Here is an 18,530-nt window from a genome sequence, read left to right as displayed (position 1 = left end):
TCACTCTGCTGCATCAGTCCTCCAGGACTGAGCGCCTGAGAAAACTGAGTCCAAAGAAGGAACAAGAGCTGTAGAAAGCAACATCATTGGACAGGCAAGAACAGGACAGTCTAGCATCACTAAGAAGAGAAACTTTCCAGAAGGAAGTGGCTGTTCAGAAAACAAACTTAAACTTTTGTAGCCAAGAAGTGTGTTAAATGATCTCTTTTTCAAACTGAAGGATACTTAATCCTATAAGTTAAGGTCATTAAAAGGAGTTAGGAACCCGCTACTCAGGCTCTGCAGCTGTCTCCTGGATTTATTACCTAGATTGGCTCATTCTCGTGGCTTCCTACCAGCTTCCCTAGGGATGATGGGATCATTCTGTGTCTTTTGGCAATAGCCTCACCTAGAATCTGGGGCAGTCCTTCTTTTAAATTCTCCTTCACCGATTCTCCTTCACTTAGGTCTTCTCCCAAGGCCACTTAACTGGATACCTACTGCCATTGCTACGGAGACCGCTTATCTAAACGAGCAACAGGCTCCTTTAAATGGAGGTCATGACTTCTTTTGGTCTGTGCTCCTGACAGTTCCCCTGCTTCCTCCCCATTCCTTCCTTGTGTTCTTGATGTTAGGAGGCAAGTATTATAGATGGTGATTAGGAGGATGACCTTGGGAGTCAGGTGGCCCGAGTCGCAGCTCTATTACGTAAATCAGTATAGTCTTTGGCAAGACACTTTTGACCTCTTTGTGTTTCATCTGTAAAACAGAAATGCTAAAAGAACTCATCTCTAAGAGGATTAAATGAAATGATTCCTGGCATTCATTTACCGGGCACATACTCAGTAAATGGTGATGGTCGTCAAAAATTATCATTATAGCAATAGTATCCTCATCCACTGTCATCATTCTTCTTCAGGCACATGTGCCTGGATGGCAGGTAAAATGAACTCCTCCAAGATACCAGATAAGGACTTCACAAGGGTCTGCAAGTAGAAAAGCATGCTGCTTTTAGAGGATGAACTCTTTTGAGGTCTTGAGAGAGTGCTGTTCTTATTCTTACTCATTTTGCTGGTTCTGAGCCCATATAAACTCTTAGAAGAGCTCCAGTCACTATGTCTCCAGCTCAAACTACGTTTTCCACGGCTCCGTGCAGTCCTGCCTCGTCTCTGCCTCTCATTTTTTCTCTCCCCAGGCCAGTAACTTGTCTTTCTGCCCTTTGCTCTCCACACGGAGCAGGACCAGGGCAAGATGTGTGGCTGGCTCCAGGTCCACCACCCTTGATCTTACAACCTGCAAGCTTTGGTTGGGGAGAAGGAGAAAAAGAATTTCATGTCTTACTTCTCCCTGTTTTCAAGTCTCAGGGTTTGGTGTGTTCCGCAATAATAGCATAATAATAGAAATCCTAGCTAATCTTTGTAAGTTATTTACAGATTACAAAACAACAGATTAACAATTGTGTATCAGTCAGGGTTCAGTTACAACAAACAGAAAGCACTCTGGGCAATGCCGGCAGAATGGGCTCTCACCCCAGGGATGAGGTGCTTGCATAATCAGTAGAAGGGCTGGAGGAACTGGTTCTTGACATCCAGACCAGGACCAACTGCCAGACCTCAGTGCAGAACTGGCCCCCGGGACCCAGCAGGAAGTGGAGACTCTTGGGAGGCTGCTGCAGCCGTGTGGTTTCTTTGCACCACATGGCTCCTGACTGCACGCTTCGGTGCTCCCACCAAGTGCAACCTGCCCACCACCCTGCTGGCCCGCAGAAAAGCAGCCAAGCCGCAAGAACTGGCCTTCTCGCTTCCACTTTCCAGATCTCTGATGAATGCACCCCTACGGCGGGGCCCGCATCCTCCAGATGCAAGAGAACCTTAGTGTCTCGGTTGGCTCAGGCTGCCCTCACAAGCATCACAGACAGAGTGGCTTAAACGCAGGAATTTATTTTCTGGAGGCTAGAAGTCTGCACCAAGGTGCCAGCAGGGTGGGTTTCTTCCGAGGCCTCCATCTGTGGCTTGCAGCTGGGCTGGCTTCTCCCTGTGCCTTCGTGTGTTCTTCCCTCTCTACTCCTCTGGGTCTAAAGTCCCTCTTCCTGTGAGGATACCAGTCGTATTGGATCGGGGCCCACCCTACTGGGCTCATCTTTACTGAACCCCTATCTCCAAATACGGTTCATTCTGAGGTATTGGGGGTTAGGACGTCAACGTGTCCATTGGCGGGGGGGGCACGCTTCAGCTGGTAACACTAGGAGAGGTCGTATTTTCTGTCCGTCGCCGCAGGTCAGGGTACAGCAGGAGGAGGGTAGGGAGCTGCCCAGAGCCGCGATCAGGGACTGCGGCTGCTCAGAGCAAGTCGCCGGGGTGTGAGCAGAGGGTGTAGGCACTTACCGCTCAGCAAGAGTATTCTTCTTGTTGATTACACTCACATGCTTGTTTTATCTGATGCTCTTCAACAACCCTTTGAAATAGAAATGTATTATTATCCCGATTTTTCCCATGAGAAAATTGAGACGTACAAAGGTTAGGAGTCCTTCCCCAGAGCCCCAGAGGGAGGCGGTGGCAAGGGCAGGGGTGAGCTCAAGTCCCCTGGCCTAATCTTGGAGTATGCCGCTGGAACTCAATGTCCAAGGTATGGTACGAAGGCCGTGTCCAAGTTCAAATAGAGGGATGGGCAAGTGTGCCAGCCAATGTGAGAGCAGCAATCACTACTCAGACCCAGCCTGGTTTTGTAAGATTTTCTGGTATTTCCGGAAATCTTTCTTTGTCTTAAAGCGAAGTATCTGTTTTTCAAAGGTTGACAGTCAATTTAAAGTTCACACACACACACACACACACACACACACACACAGAGTTAACCCTCTGTGGGGCCCGGCCAAACACAGTTTGCATTCAGCCCGTAGGCTCTGATTTAAAATAAGTGTTCATGAGATTTATTATTTTTTTTTTAAAGATTTTATTTATTTATTTGACAGAGAGAGATAGCGAGAACAGGAACACAAGCAGGGGGAGTGGGAGAGGGAGAAGCAGGCTCCCCGCAGAGCAGGGAGCCCGATGCGGGACTCGATCCCAGGACCCTGGGATCATGACCCGAGCTGAAGGCAGTCGCTTAACCGACTGAGCCACCCAGGCGCCCGTGTTCACGAGATTTATTAAAATAAGTGTTCTTAAAGGTCTGACTACACTCCCTCTCAGACCATATTAGGAAGATGTTGCTACTCCATCATATTACCTTGAAATTCTTCTTTTGCTCTTTCGCCGGGTGCATTTTTCTCGCTTCTCATGGAATGCATGATTTTTTTGTCTTGTCAGTGAACCTAGGGACCCAGCATTTATTAATTGTGTGTACAGGGTACAGTACAGATAGACGCTCATTTGTCCTCCCAACAGCCCTGTGAGATAGGTATGGCTGCCTGCACCCCTTTAATGGATGAGGGGGACAGACAAGGAGCCGGGCTAAGACAGTAAGACATTGAGAGTAGAAGGCAAGATCAGAGGGGAAGTGGAAACCTGGTCTTTTTTTTTTAAACCTGCTGTTTTATGATAGACAGAAGGGGTGTGTTTACTCAGAACACTGGCTTCACTCCAGTGATTCTAGTTGTTGGCCAGGCCCAGCGGACTTGTGATTCAGAGGCTGCTTCCCTGAGTGAGCTCCCGGACACACTTTCCATCCCCACCCTCTCCCTGCTCCAGGCCCCTCTCGACAAAGATTAAGGCGCTCTTATAATTCCCTAATGGGAAAGCGTGTTCTGAGGAATTTTTAGAAACCTAAGAATTCAGATGAACAACAGCATTAAAACTAATGCCAATTATTTGAATAACTAAATAGTACATGTGTTTATTCAAATCTGCTAGCCCCATGTAAAAATGCGAACAAGGCCGCAGAAACGATAGCCGGGTTTTTATCAAACTGGGGGTCTGCGCAGGCCTCCCCGCTTCTGGGGGCGGGGCGGGGGGGGATGGTAGGATCGAGCGGTGATGGCTCAGGATCTCCAGATGCTGACCTCAGTCCTTGCCTACTCGTGACAGTGAGAACATTCTTGCTTAGCTTGCAGAAAGGAGAAGGGAGGTCTGTTTTCAGGGCACTAGACAAACAGATGCTTTCTGCCCCAGAAGGGATGGCGCACAGCCACAGAGCAGTCAGCAAGCCAGGACTCCGGGTCGTCGGGGTCAGGGTCACCCTTGCCCTGCGTGCTCGCGGGTCAAATTAACTGGAATTGCATCCTTTCCTTGGGGCGGTGGGGATTGTGGCTGCTGGGGTGAAAGGCTTGCGAGCCGGTTCAAGGCTCAGGAGCTGGGTGAACTTGGAGCAAGTTTTTCCAACTTCAGGTGCTTTGTCTCTAAAAGGAGGATGAAACAGTAATCCGGCTTTCAGGCTTCGAGGGAGACTTCACGGACTCCTGCATCTGAAAGCAGCGTGTATACTCTGAGGTTCCATAGAAGTATCAGGTGTTGTTTGCCTTGGAAGCGATTCTTAAAGAATGAAACAAGCTTTTTATCCACCTGGTGGCACAAGGAGCCAGCCAGACATCCTTCCACTGAGGGAAGAGCAGGGAAAACACTCTGAAGGCAGACAGGGTGGGAGAGGCCCTCTCGGCTGGTCTGGCCCGGCCTGCTGTTGAGGAGATGCAGAGCCGCTGCTGGTTGGGAGGAAATCCTCAGCTGGACCTCGGGCTCCTGTAAACGCCACCGATCAACAGCCAAAGAGCGTGGCCCTCCTCCCACACACAGGAGGCGGCTCAGCCCACCGAGTCCCTCCTGGAGGCTCCTTCCGTTGAAAACAGTAGCATTCTTCTCCCGTAAGAAGAATGTTGTAATAAGAGACTAGGTTGTTTTCCAGTGGCCCAGTACACAACTTTTTCTAGGAATGACCACACATACCCCATTTAATTGACCGGCCAAAGTTATTCCTATACAATATTCAGCAGGAAATTGTTTGTGTTTAATAATCTGTGAAACTGTGAAAATCACCCATGTCCTAAACTTTAATGAGTTTTCCGGGTGGGTTTATACATAGGCCAGGGGAGGGAAGTGGACTTTGAGAAGAATTTGTCTTTGAGTTGGGAGCCTGAGAGAAGCTGGGGGGGTGGGCAGCAGATAGGGTTCCACTCCCCTTAAAGCAGAGAAGGGTCCCCCCGGTAAGGAAGCAGGGGAGAAGGTGGTTAGTGAGGGAGCAGGTCAGAACAGATATCAGAATGGGGGATCAGAGTCCAGTGCTCACGGTTTTTAATGTGACTATAATACAGTCAGGAAGAAAGTCCTCCAAATTCTAGTGGCCGTTTCTCACCGACGTTAGAGGGACCTACCCCAGGATTTTATACATCGAGCCTACCCTCAGGGAGCTCTTTGCTCGTAGGGCTAGTCCTGACGCATGTGAACAATGGAGCAGTTCCAGGAAAACTCGCTCAGGCCTTGCAACCTTTGTGCCCTGGAAGCTGAGGAGAAGAAAATGCTTGGCGTTATTCTCATGCAAAGAGACATTCAGAAAGTCCTTCGGAGGCAGTCTGGAAACCACAGGCCCTTCAGAAGGGTATCATGTTCACATTCTGGAGGCTGGGGCCAATCCTCAGAACCCTGGCCAACTGGCAGGGGCGCCCAGCTCAGCATGCTGCAGGGGAAGGCGAGAGTGCTGTGAATCAGGGCACTTCGCTGCGTTCGCAGGTCCCATTCCAGAGGCTCTGTTCGGAAGCCCTGGCCTGGGAGCACAGCAGAGTGCTGGGCCAGGCTGCCCGGTAGGAGCACAACCCCTGGGAGCTGACTGTAGGCCTCTCCTCTGGGTGGGGCAGGCTGACAGGAATCTGAGGAAGAGGCAGCTGGGCAGGGAGTGTGTCGAAATGAGGTCGCCAAGGCAGGGCCACCCTGCCCTGCCCTGCCCTACCATTCCTCCTCCCACTTTCCTGCATTGCCGGGGCTTCCTTCTTCTAGGGGATCCTCCGGTGGCTGTCACCAGCCCCTCCATCCTGCAGGGACTGGGTGCAGCAGCGTTGCCTAGGGGTGCACTGAAAGGAGGCTGATGCCAGAGCAACCCCCCGCCCTGGGCCCGGTCATCAGGTTCCCTGGGACTCACTGACCCCGGGGCGGGGGTGGGGGGTGCAGACAGGTACACAGGGGACTTCTGACTCCTGGTGCTGGGTGTGACCTCCAAGGATAAAAGAAGAGCAGCTGCTATTTTTGGAGTGCCTTGGCCCTTGGCTAAACACTACATGGCATCAGCGAATTAACTCCTCAAACACACTCCTCCCCTTCAATTATGTAGAAGAAAACGTGGGCCCGTAGAGGTCAACTAACCAGCCCAGCTTCCCCCAGCTAGTAAGCGGCCAAGGCAGGGTCCAGACCCAGGAATGTGAAGCATGCTGATGCGGCTGGATGTCAGAATTGTGCGCACAGCTAAAAGCACAGTTTTATTTGTGCATTTGACCCAAAGCTGCCTCTGACCAAGGCTCTACCCGGGTCTTGGCACTGAGCCCCAGGGAAGCATTCCACGTCGGGTGAAACTCAGGTAGAGCAGCTTCGTGCCCACACGGTGGACGCCGTGGAGCCTGGGGCTCGCTGTCCTGTTTTGCAACCTTATCAGGTCTAAGCCTTTACGGCAGATGGGCTCTGTGCGGCTCCTTCAGGAGGTTGAGTCAGCCTGGCTTTGTTGCAGGCGCCACGGTGCCCCGAGACTTTGCTGAGCCCTAGCCGCGGACAAGGGAGGCATACCTGCTGTCTGCCTCCTCCTCTGAGTCATAAAACTGCCACACTGGTGCCAGGCCTGCCAGCTCTGCCTTTGCCCCCAGTCGCCACCGCGCCGGGACAGAACTTAGCCATATATGGCAGAGGCACCAGGCAGGACTTTCCCCCGAGCCTGCCTTTGGGAATACGTCCTTGGACAACCACACGGGTTGAAGCTCAAGGTCCGGGAGGTCTCCTTCACCTTTTTACCACGTGGCTGGGCTGACAGAGGAAAAGGGCAGCCTCCGATCCAAGGGCTTAGGCCAGAGAGGAGAGTCAACCCACAACCCTGGGGTGGGGGTAGAGGATTAGCAAGTGGCCTGGCCCCAGGATGAGGCCAGCCCGAGGCAAAGGAGGGAAGGAGAGAGTTCTGTTAAATACTTCAGGCTTTAGGCTGCTCCGTGTGTCCCCTTGGACATTTGCCGTGAGTCCATCATTGAGAGTCTTCCAGCTGAAAGGGTCCCACTTTTTCTTGAATAAAGACTTCCTTATCTGCCTAACATTCCTCGAACGATTGCAAACCTCGATAGCACCTAAAAATGCACCTTTTGTGCAAAGTTCTCCAGAGGCACTCTCCTTTGCTGTTTTCTTAGGTTGCCAGGACTTTTGAATCAGTGTAATAGTTGGGTAAGAGAGCCAAAATGAAATAAAATCGAACTTTCCATTAAAGTACATAGCAGTAATACTAAACCGTATGCGTAATGTGGCCTGTGCTTGCATTCGCTCACGTTGCTGGAAGCCTCCTAACTACCACAAATGTTTGTGTTTGTTCCCTCTTAGAAAATACTGGAAAAGGTTCCATTGTGCTGTATGTCGGGGTGCACGGATTAAACGACTAGTACTGCAGACAAAGGAGCTCCAGTGGGAGGGCATCCTAGTAACTACTTCCCAGAGCCTGTGAGGACTGGGGAGGTGCACCCTTTGCCCCCAAGGAGTGAAAGCTTTAGGACTGCTTCAGCAATTGGCGTTCTTTTCAGGTTTCAGGTAGAAACAACAGTTGAAGATGTCCAGCAAAACGGCAAGCACCAACAACATCGCCCAGGCCAGGAGGACGGTGCAACAGTTGAGGATGGAAGCCTCCATCGAGAGAATAAAGGTCAGAAGCCTGGGTGCTCTCCAAAAGCGAGGCCACCTTTTAGAGAGGGCAGTGCCATTTAATGTGGCTGGGGGGGTCCGGATTTTCCAAGAGCAAGCGAAGAGTCTCAGAATCTTAACTCTCATTGCTACCTGGCGTGGGCTTCATTTTCAGCACTGGGCAGCCCAGGTGTCTGAGTTAGCCTCTCTGTTTGGACAGAAAAACCTAAGACAGGATCCTTCCCTGACCGAGCACCGTCAAGTCCCACGATCTCCGTGTTCTGCATTGGGCCCAGGGGTCCAGACGGACTTTATGAACACCCTTGTCATCCCTCTGGAATTTACTGAGTGTTCTAGAGTTCTCAGTGCAGGTGAGCTAGCCTTGCACAGCAAGTCAACACTCGTGGTGTCCTTTTTTTAAGAGTATGCTGCTTTTTAAATGTGTGTGGACTATTTTAATGACACATATTCTGCAGCCAGCGTGAGTAACGCCAGGCTTCGTTGAGATCTGGAAGAAATGGGAAGACATTTATAAGGTCACCTGACTTCGAAGTCTTCCGCACTCCCCTCCCCCATCCCCAGAGACCGAGGCAGTGTGTGCCCTGGAATGTTGTGAGTAATGCTATTTCCTAGGAACTGAAGCAGTCACCTGCTACATTCCTCTGGGCCTGGGGACAGTCACCTGTCCTCCAAAGAGCAGGCTGCCTGGGCTGTATCTGACAGGACTCAGCTATCCTGTGCTCCTTGCCTGAAGCCACAGATCTGATGATTCTGCAGGATCTCGATACCGGCTCCTGAACAGGGCAGGGCATTTTCCGTTTTTAACTCCCGTCCGAGGAAGGCACTGAATCTTCCCATTCCGGTTTTGTCCCTCTTTTTATTTTTCCAAGCCCAGTCTTGAACAGTAACCCTTGAAGCTCTTCTAGAACTTCACTGTCTCTCAAGAGTATTGACTCCAGGCCCGTAATGCAGTTGCTAAACTGTGCTGCATTCCAGTTTTGTATCAAATCCAAACTAAGATACACCTTTCCCTTGATTCCTGTACACTTCCCCCTCCCCGCACTTAGAGAAATTTCAAGCCTATAGAAGACTTATAACAACAAACACCCCTATACTGTTTGCCAAGATTCACTGATTATTAACATTTTGGCACATTTGCTTTCTCTTTGTCTACACACACACCCACACAACACCTATCCTTTAAGCCACTTGAAAGTTAGGTGCCGACATCGTGACCCTGCTCCCTTACATACCTCACCATCTGTCTCCTGAATACAAGCGCATTCTTCTGCATAGCCACAGTACAATGGTCACATTCAGGATCATCTGCCACACAGTCCACTTTTGAAGAATCCAGGCCCCTCGTGTTGTAGAATGGCCTGCACTTTGAATACCCCGGTTTGCTGAGGTTTCGATTACTGTTAAATGTTTTGGCAGGCGTACTTGCTCTCTGGGGGTAGGTCATCTGTGCTCACACTAGGACACACATGAGATCATTTTGTCTGATCTTTAAGTCTGATCACTTGGTAAAAGAAGGCCAGAGCTGCCAGATTGATCCGTTTACAGATCTTTTCCCTTTCCTAACTCACAATTTAGGGGAAGCAGGCTCTCAAAGTATCACGCCGATGGTCTTCTGCCCAACAGGCAACTCTGCTTGTAATGTTGGTAAATAAATTATTTTGTTTGGTTTTTTCTACCTGTCAGGTTTCAAAGGCGTCAGCGGACCTCATGTCCTACTGTGAGGAGCACGCCAGAAGCGACCCTTTGCTGATAGGGATACCGACCTCAGAAAACCCTTTCAAGGATAAAAAAACTTGCATCATCTTATAGAGGAACAGTGAAATGGCTCCTCACCTCTTCTCAACAAAGCGAATTATGAGCAGCTCCTTGGAAGAAATTTACCTTCAGCTTATTTGGTAACCACTGCTAATAACTAAAATACTCTAACTTGGAATAATTGACTCTGACGTCTTTATTTTCCAAGCTGCCCTTTCTCTAAAACACCTTTTACTGATTTAATCCAGAATAACAGTCTTCTTTTCCATTTGATAACGATGGTGACATATTGGGTTACTGCTTAAGAAAAGTTGGTTTGGGCCATTTTAAAAAAGACAATTATATACTTCTAAATCTACAAATAACCCAGTTATATCCAGACCTAAATTACCTAAGTACCTGTCTAGATTAAAATGCCAAGAATAACTTAAGTCCCAAAACCTTTACAGCCTAGGATGTTCCTAATAGGGTTGTGGCAACTGTACAATGTACCTGTGTATATATATGTCTTTGTATATACACCTATCAGTGCTTATTTCCTTAGGAAAATTTCTCTCTCCGTGCCCTCAGTTCCTCAGCTCCAGAAGCTGTACCTTTGTCTTGAGCCGTATGCAGGTAAAGTAAGATTTTTTCATATAGTTACTGTACAAAAAGTAAAGAACATCCTAAAGATTGTAGCCACGGTAATTGAGTAATGACGAAATCGTGCTGACCTCTTAAGCTATAATCAGCTGAACCAATTAAAGTTACAAACTGAACTAAAAGCCCTCTAGGAGGTATTCACAAGGGAGCCTTTTGGGCTTCAGTGATCCCGAGTCTAGAAAAGGGGAGGAGGCCCCTGGGGCTCATGTTCTCTGGATTAGGGGTAGATACCTCTGAACTGTCCACCCTCATGCTTGGAGGGAGACAGGGTGCACATGAGCCCGGCCCAAAGAGAAGCAGGAATGTGTGAAAGCCAGGTGCTTGTCTTAGCCAAACCTGGTGATTTCCTCGTCTCTGCCCTTTATCTTTCCTCTCCCGCTAGAACAGCTCTTTCCAGAGGTGGTATTCACCTCCCCAACCCCAAGTGGGTAGAACGTGGTAGGAAAGAAAAGTCAAAGGTATCAGACACTAAGCCGCTTTTCAAATACCTGGTGGGCCACTGTGTTGTTCCCTACCTTGTCCACAAACCCCCCAGGGCAGTCTTGGATTCGGGGGTACACTACTTGGGCTTCAGGGTTCCAGCAGCTGTTCATTGGGTTCCTTGATAGTCCCTCTGGGCGTGAACGGAGCCCTCACATCCTTGGAATTGCCAGGGGGCATCCTGAGGCATCTCCTATGGCCAGAGAGTATGTTAGTTTTATCAAAGAGGGAGGAAGGGTCCCTTTTTTTAACAAAAATGCTCACTTAAGGGCTCAAACCATACACAGGCCTTTGATGTTCGAATTCATCTTTAGTTCATTAAAATATCTACTAGTGAAGGATTCAAAGCTTATTTTCAAAAAGGATCCAACCCCAAGATGGAATTATTTACAACCGTTTTCCCTAGTTCTGTACAATCTTGCTCTGTTAACACAAGCCCCTTTTAAAATCTAACGTCTGGGTTTTGAGTATGAAGCTGCTTGTGGGTGAACAAATGCAAGGCTATTTTTAAACTGCTCAAATATAGTCAGGATTTCCCCAGCCACCTATCTGTTCAGCATTGTGAACTGCCCTCACTTTTCCAACATCATGTGAAAATCATGCCACTGGCCTTAACCTCTTGTCATCTACTGCTTGGTTTTGCAATAGGCCCAGTTTCCAAGTAAATTAGAGGCACCTGTTTAGGAGAGAGAAAGGTGAAATTTGAAATATACACTAAAAGACAACATTACATTTAATGCTTCACTGAATGAGCCTTTTCTTTTAACGAGTATATTTTTCTACTGATCATTTCAGCACACTAATCTTATTTTCATTTTGATTTTAACATTTTAAGTATTTATAATACAGCTTGTTAAATATTTTTATGAAATTTTATTATTCCTTTTTGGTGTATGTGCACCTTTTCAGTAGCAAGCATAGTTTATTCTTTAGCACTAAATTATGTCCTTTTGACCTAACAGAAAACAAATATGTTTTGCTATTTGTTGATACGCTTGTAGTGATAAGGAATGGACTTGAGGTTCCAGGAGATTTCATTTTTGCTGGTCAGATATCATAAAGGCTAGGAGTATGAATGTCATGTAACTTCCTAACTAGGTGTAGGGCATGTTCAAGAAGTGAAATCCCATCCTTGGATGCTGGACCCAGTGGGGAAAAATTGTAGCTAAATGTTGATTGACTTACAACTAGATGTCTATGTAAGAAAATCTATGTATAGGATATGCAGAAGTCACTTTTATTTATCAGGCTTTATTCTACTTATGAACCACAATTTAACTGTTCTGCAGTAGCTGGTTTATAATGGACAAATGCCCAGTATGTGTTGTTGTTTTTTTTCCCCAACTACCACTATAAAGACACAATCACATAATAAACATGCAACTTCTTGACTTCATATCTATGAAGCTATTTAAATATGTGCATTATATTTTTGTCTTTAATGCTGCTTCTGTTAACAGTGATCTCTTTTTTCATTCTTATATATTCATTAGTGCATCAATCTGTCCAATTGAGGCCTCGGGACCATGGCAAAATAGACAAAAGTTCGTGACTCCAAAGTATTTTACAGAGACACATTATACCAGGTTGTTCACAAGGTCTAGGTTGTAGTTACTTTTTCTTCTAAAAAGAATCAGGTTTTTACATTTCCTTACCTTATTAAAATCAAAGTGCCATAATGATCTTTTAAAGAAAGTACCCGAGTTGCTTTCTCTCTGTACTGTTTTTATACTTTAAACTATCGAAAAAATTATACCAATGATTTAATAATTTTGAGGCATAGGTTAGTTTAGGTAGAAGATGTGCTAAACTTGGCTTCAGATGCCTTCTTCTCAGCCAATTTACAACCAAGATAAGTGTCATCTGATTATTCCAACTATCGATTAAAGATCTATAGAGGCCCAAGAAATGAACTACAGTACATGTCAGTCCTTCTCAATAAAATAAAATACTGGAGTGTGTTGAATTGTATTGATTTCTTTTATGGTAGATCTGTTAATAGGAACAAAATACATGAATCACATAGAATTACGTGTAGATTAAAATAGAGCACTTACCTAAAGTTGGGTGGCCTGGATCGTAGCCTTGGATCCTTTTCCAGCCAATCCTGTGTCCCTGTGTTGTGTGACTTCGGACAAGGCACTTCATCTCGCTGGGCCCCCATTTCACCCTCTATAAAACAGGCGGCTTAAAGTAGAGGATGGTGGAGACTCCCCCCAACACCCCCCCCCCCCCCCGATGCCTCGGTCCATTGGCTTACCCCTCTACAGGTCCTGCCAACATGTTGGTGCTATAAGCTGCTTCAAATATAAAATCGGTTCGTCTATCATATATGCTCATTTAATAGCTTATGAAAGGCCTTTTTGTTATATAGTTTTTTCTAGTTTTATGGACTGGATTACTGTAATGTCTTGTTTTTAGTCATGTCACTCTAAACATCATTCACTTGATGTTTCAGTAATCTGCATTTGATATATAGTTGGAGGGCATTTTGTTATTTCATAGCATTCTTTGGCTACTCATCTGTCCAGCATCTTATTAACCTAAGCACTGTGATCATTGTTTGGAAATCTGTCCTATGGAAAGAATAAAAGCATTTACTTCACATGTACTTCACAGATTTGAAAGAAGTGTCATTAAAACATCATTGTTCTCTTTACTGGATCAGTGCCTCACTGTATCATCGTACCCGTGTTTTGCCCAATAAATTAATAGAAGACCCATTCTCTTCCCTTTTCCTTCATTCAGTTAACATTTTCTGAACACCTACTGAGAGCCAGAGGTTGAACACAGGCTCTGACACTCAGATGAGTAAGACTCAGACCAGCCTGTGCCAAGCTCACAGTCCAGAGCAAGGTGGGTGGGAATGGCAGATGCATAAACTAATAGAGTACATGTGAGAAGGTGAACATGCAGGACTGTGAGATCCCAGAGGAGACCAGCTCCACAGCAGTGAAGCCTCAGAAGGCTTCCAAGGGAGGTGATGTTTGAGCTGCATCTTGAGAAAAGAAAACATTGTAAGCACTGGAATGAAGTCTTGGGAGGAAGTGAAGGAAACGGAGAGTGGGCTCAAAACTAGTCTGCAGAGTACCTCCCATACTACTTGTTTATCCTGCAAGCAACAGGAAGGCAGTGGAGGTTATTAAAGAGGAATGATGTAATGATACCCAATGTGTGGAGGGCTGTTTCCCATCCTGAGACCCAGCTGTGGCCATGGAAACAGATAACAAATGAAAAGGCCATTACACTCACAATGACTCATATTCACCAAGTGTTTGCCAAAGGTACCCTGCCTCCTCCTTAGTCCCTTCTTCTAAGGCTGGGATTCCCATGGAATGAAGAGAGAACATCATCCAGAAAGGGAAAAAAGGCAGCCAATGAGTGGTTATGGACCAGGTTGCTACAGAGATGGCCCAGGCTTCTGAGAATCAGTACTTACACACTACAGAGAGTAGGAGCAAAAGGGTCATTCAGCCCTTTCTAGGAAAGGACTAAAGTATTTAGATACTTTGGTCATGAAAAGCAGACAGCAACTGACATGTACTTTCACTGGTTCAGACCAAATTGCCAGAAGTTCCTATAACTCGAGATGGAAGACAGTTGTACTGGGGGGGGAAGGTAGATGGGATTGGGTAGGGGTGAGTTTAAAACAAGGTGAGGAAAGAGAGTACAACGAGAAGGGTAGACTATGTAAGTCAACATGGCAGATGAAATGTTACACTGCCTTAATGTTATGAACAAAGAACTCACACCTACAGGTGCTGGCGGTAGCTTAGTGTGGAGATACAGGTCATGTGACCCTCCAGCTTTCTTGGATATGGGGGGTGATTAGCTTCTCATTGGCAAGATGGTCAGTTATAACATGCTGTGTGTGTGTGTGTGTGTGTGTGTGTGTGTGTGTGTGTGTAGTCACTATAAGCCTTGTTAAGTGCTACGTAGACAGTTGTGGAGGATTTCTCCCTAATTCCCTCCCTGTCCCTAGGTTTATAAACTTTTGGCTTACAGCTGTGTTTATAGAACGTGATCCCACCATCAGCTGTAGCCATCTTTGCACTAGGCTGGATAGTGCAAAGATGGATTGCACTATCCAGCCTAGGATATTGGCTTTCGTTTATCTAGGATGGATATTGCCTTTCGTTTATCTTCAGAGCAAGGTCTTACTGACTACTTTACCCTTTTTCCACTGTAAGCAGGAAACAATGATGATCATGCCTTCAGGTGAGCCCTTCTGTTGCTCCAATTTACTGTCTCCTTATCAGAGTCATTCATGTCTATTAAGGCCATTTAACTGTAGGCCAGCCGTCGGCAAACATGTACAGCTGTTCTCAGGAACCCCCACTTCCAACTATCAATTTTTTCAGAAACCAGTATTTTCTTTCTTTGTCCTGAAGGAAAATGCAATCCAGATAAATTCACCCTAAAATGCTAATGACTTAATGGATAGTAGAAGATCATTGGAACTACAAAAGAGGACTATGAAAAGAGCAATGCTTAGCATTAAGGAGAAGTTAAAAGTAAAATTTTAGATATCATCAAGAATTATACATACGAAGCATGGCTATACCCTAAAATTCTAGATAATCTATACAATTATAAAAACAAGTCATTGAGGGCGCCTGGGTGGCTCAGTTGGTTAAGCGACTGCCTTCGGCTCAGGTCATGATCCTGGAGTCCCGGAATCAAGTCCCGCATCAGGCTCCCTGCTCGGCAGGGAGTCTGCTTCTCCCTCTGACCCTCCTCCCTCTCATGCTGTCTCTCATTCTCTCTCTCTCAAATAAATAAATAAAATCTTTAAAAAAAAATAAATAAAAAATAAAAATAAAAACAAGTAATTGAAATCATTGAGATACATAATGGTAAGATCCCAGGTTTAGAAGTCTAAGAAATTCGCAGCCAAAACATCTATGTGCAAGTTGCTACTTCTGGTCTCTAGGTCCAATCATCTCCCATCCTTTCACACACACATCCTGCTTAGATAGAAGTGACAGCCCTATTCACTAAAGACTTTAAATCTGGTCCTAACATAAGATATTCATCCTGTGACATCATGAGGGCCCTGTGGATCCATAAGTTGATGTACTGGGGGCAGGCCTAAGGCAGTCACTCACTGGAAAAACATGGCCAGCAATACCTGCTTCATTCCTGGCACTGATAGACTTGAGAATTAATATCCCCTGGGATGAGGTCAAGGCTAAGCCTAAGTACAAGTTGGCATGTGAACAGAATAGAAAAACAGAAATAAGCTCATGCTTATATGGTCAATAAGAATGTAGAATGAGGAAAATAGTCTCTTTGACAGTGCTGGGAAAACTGGGCAGCTACACGCAAAAGAACGAAACTGGACCACTTTTTAAACCATACACAAACTCAAAATGGATTAAAGACCTAAATATGAGACATAAAACTCTAGAAGAAAACATAGGCAATAATTTCTTTAACATTGGCCTTAGCAACATTTTTCTAGATGGGTCTCCTCGGGTAAAGGAAACAAAGGCAAAAATAAACTACTGGGACTACACCATAATAAAAGGCTTTTGCACAGTGAAGGAAACCATCAACAAAATGAAAAGGCAACCTCAATTGACTGGGAGAAGATACTTGCAAATGATATATCTGATAAGAGGTTAATACCCAAAATATATTAAGAATTTATACAACTCAACACACACACACACACACACATAATCTAATTAAAATAGGCAGAGGATCTGAATAGACATTTCTCCAAAAAGACATAAAGATGGCCCACAGACATATGAAGAGGTGCTCACCATCACTAATCATCAGAGAAATGCATATCAAGACCACAATGAGATGTCACCTCACACCTGTCAGAATGACTAGAATCAAAAAGTCAAGCAATAATATGTGTTGGTGAGGATGTAGAGAAAAGGAACCCTCTTACACTGTTAGTGGGAATGCAAATTAATGCAACCACTGTGAAAAACAGCATGGAAGTTCCTAAAAAAATTAAAAGTCAACCTACCGTATCATCCAGTAATTCCCCTACTAGGTATTTACCCAAAGAAAACACAAACACTAAATTGAAAAGATATATGCACCCCTATGTTTATTAAAGCATTTTTAAAATTTTTAATTCCAGTATAGTTAACATAGTTATATTAGTTGCAGGTGTACAATATAATGATTCAACAATACTATATATTACTCAGTGCTCATCAAGGCAAGTGTACTTTTAATCCCCTTCACCTATTTAACCCATCCACCCACCTCCCCTCTGGTAACCATCTGTTTGTTCTCTACAGTTAAGAGTCTGGGGTTTTTTTTGGTTTCTTTTTCCTTTGTTCATTTGTTTTGTTTCTTAAATTCCACATATGAGTAAGATTATATGGTATTTGTCGTTCTCTGACTGACTTATTTCACGTGGTGTAATACCCTTCTAGAGCATCCATGTTGCAAATGGCAAGTTTCATTCTTTTTTATAGCTGAATAATATTCTATTGTCTGTGTGTCTGTGTGTGTATATATATATGTGTGTGTATGTGTGTGTGCACGTGTGTGTATGGCACCTCTTCTTTATCCATTCATCTATCCATGGACATTTACTTGCTTCCATATCTTGGCTATAATAATGCTGCAATATAGCCAAATTACGGAAGCAACTAAATACACACACACACACACACAAATAGAATATTCAGCTATACAAAAGAATGAAATCTTGCCATTTGCAACAACATGAATGGATCTAGAAGGGTATTACACCAAGTGAAATAAGCCATCAGAGAAGGACAAATACCATATGATTTCACTCATATGTGGAAGCTAAAAAACAAAACAAAACAAAAAACAAATAGACCCATAAATACAGAGAAGAAACTGGTGGTTGGGGGATGGGCAAAATGGCTGAAGGTGAGTGGGAAGTACAGACTTCCAGTTATGGAATGAATAAGTAACTGAGATATAAGGTACAACACAAAGAATAAAGTCAATGATATTATAATATCGTTGTATAGTCACAGATGGTAGCTATACTTGTGGGCATAGCATAAAATACAGAGTTGTGGAATCACTATGTTGTACACCTGAAACTAATGTAACATCATGTGTCAACTACACTTCAATTAAAAAAATCTCAAAACAAATCCATGACGTAGCTCCTATTATTATCCCTACTTTACATATGAGGAAATAGAAGCTTGAAGAGATCCAAATGTGTATTTGATAGGCCTTTTAAGAACACTGAATGTTTCATGAGCAGTTAGTATGATGTAAGAAAAAGAACACATGTCCTGGAATCAGGAAGTGTAAGTTCTAGTCCAACTGCCACTAATTCGCTGTGCAATCTTAGGACATTTATGACTTCTGGTCCTGTTTCCCGGAAAAAAAAAAAAAAAAAAAAAAAAAAGGATTTTCTTTAAAAAGGGGATTTAGGCTAGGTAATTATTAACATTTCTTCTCACTTTAAATTTTATACAAATTTGAGAGAGGAGACAATTCACTTTCAGTTGCATATTGCCATCCCCACCCCAAGTCATTTTACATTTTCCTCCTTGAATTAAAAATCAGGAGAACCAAAGTCTATAGAGTATGGGGTCAGAGAAGGATATGTGGGTTTGCTGTATGTAATTACAGGTATTTAAAAGATATTTAAAGAATCACTTCCTGATACTTCAGCTACTGACTCATCAGCAGGACTGGAAAGAATTGCAGAAAGGTATTTTGTATATAAGCAATTAATAGAATTGAGAGAGCAAAGCTCTAACAATGCCTTTATAAGGAGTTCAAAAACATTACAAAAAGAAAAGCAGCTCACTCAAATATTAAATGTGAATAACAGGGCATTTGGTTTTTAGAAGCAGGACAAAGAAGAATTCATTCATTTGTTGAGGTCCTACTAGGAATGTAGTA

General features: G+C 44.8%; 1 protein-coding gene across 2 annotated transcripts in view; it reads left to right on the top strand.

Moving 5' to 3' along the window:
* GNG12 (G protein subunit gamma 12) overlaps positions 1-13,317 on the top strand; it is a 126,816-nt gene extending 113,499 nt beyond the window's left edge. For both annotated transcript variants that reach the window (XM_021680025.1, XM_021680024.2), the window contains exons 3-4: positions 7,664-7,782; positions 9,465-13,317. In XM_021680025.1, coding sequence (XP_021535700.1) covers positions 7,690-7,782; positions 9,465-9,590 — 219 coding nt within the window. In that variant the 5' untranslated portion in view covers positions 7,664-7,689 and the 3' untranslated portion in view covers positions 9,591-13,317. The remainder of the gene's footprint in view (positions 1-7,663; positions 7,783-9,464) is intronic.
* The last annotated feature ends 5,213 nt before the right edge of the window (positions 13,318-18,530 follow it).

This window comes from Neomonachus schauinslandi, chromosome 4, assembly GCF_002201575.2.
Source record: "Neomonachus schauinslandi chromosome 4, ASM220157v2, whole genome shotgun sequence".
NCBI lineage: Eukaryota > Metazoa > Chordata > Mammalia > Carnivora > Phocidae > Neomonachus > Neomonachus schauinslandi.
Note: the sequence above shows the minus strand (reverse complement) of the source record. Positions and strands in the feature narration are given on the sequence as shown.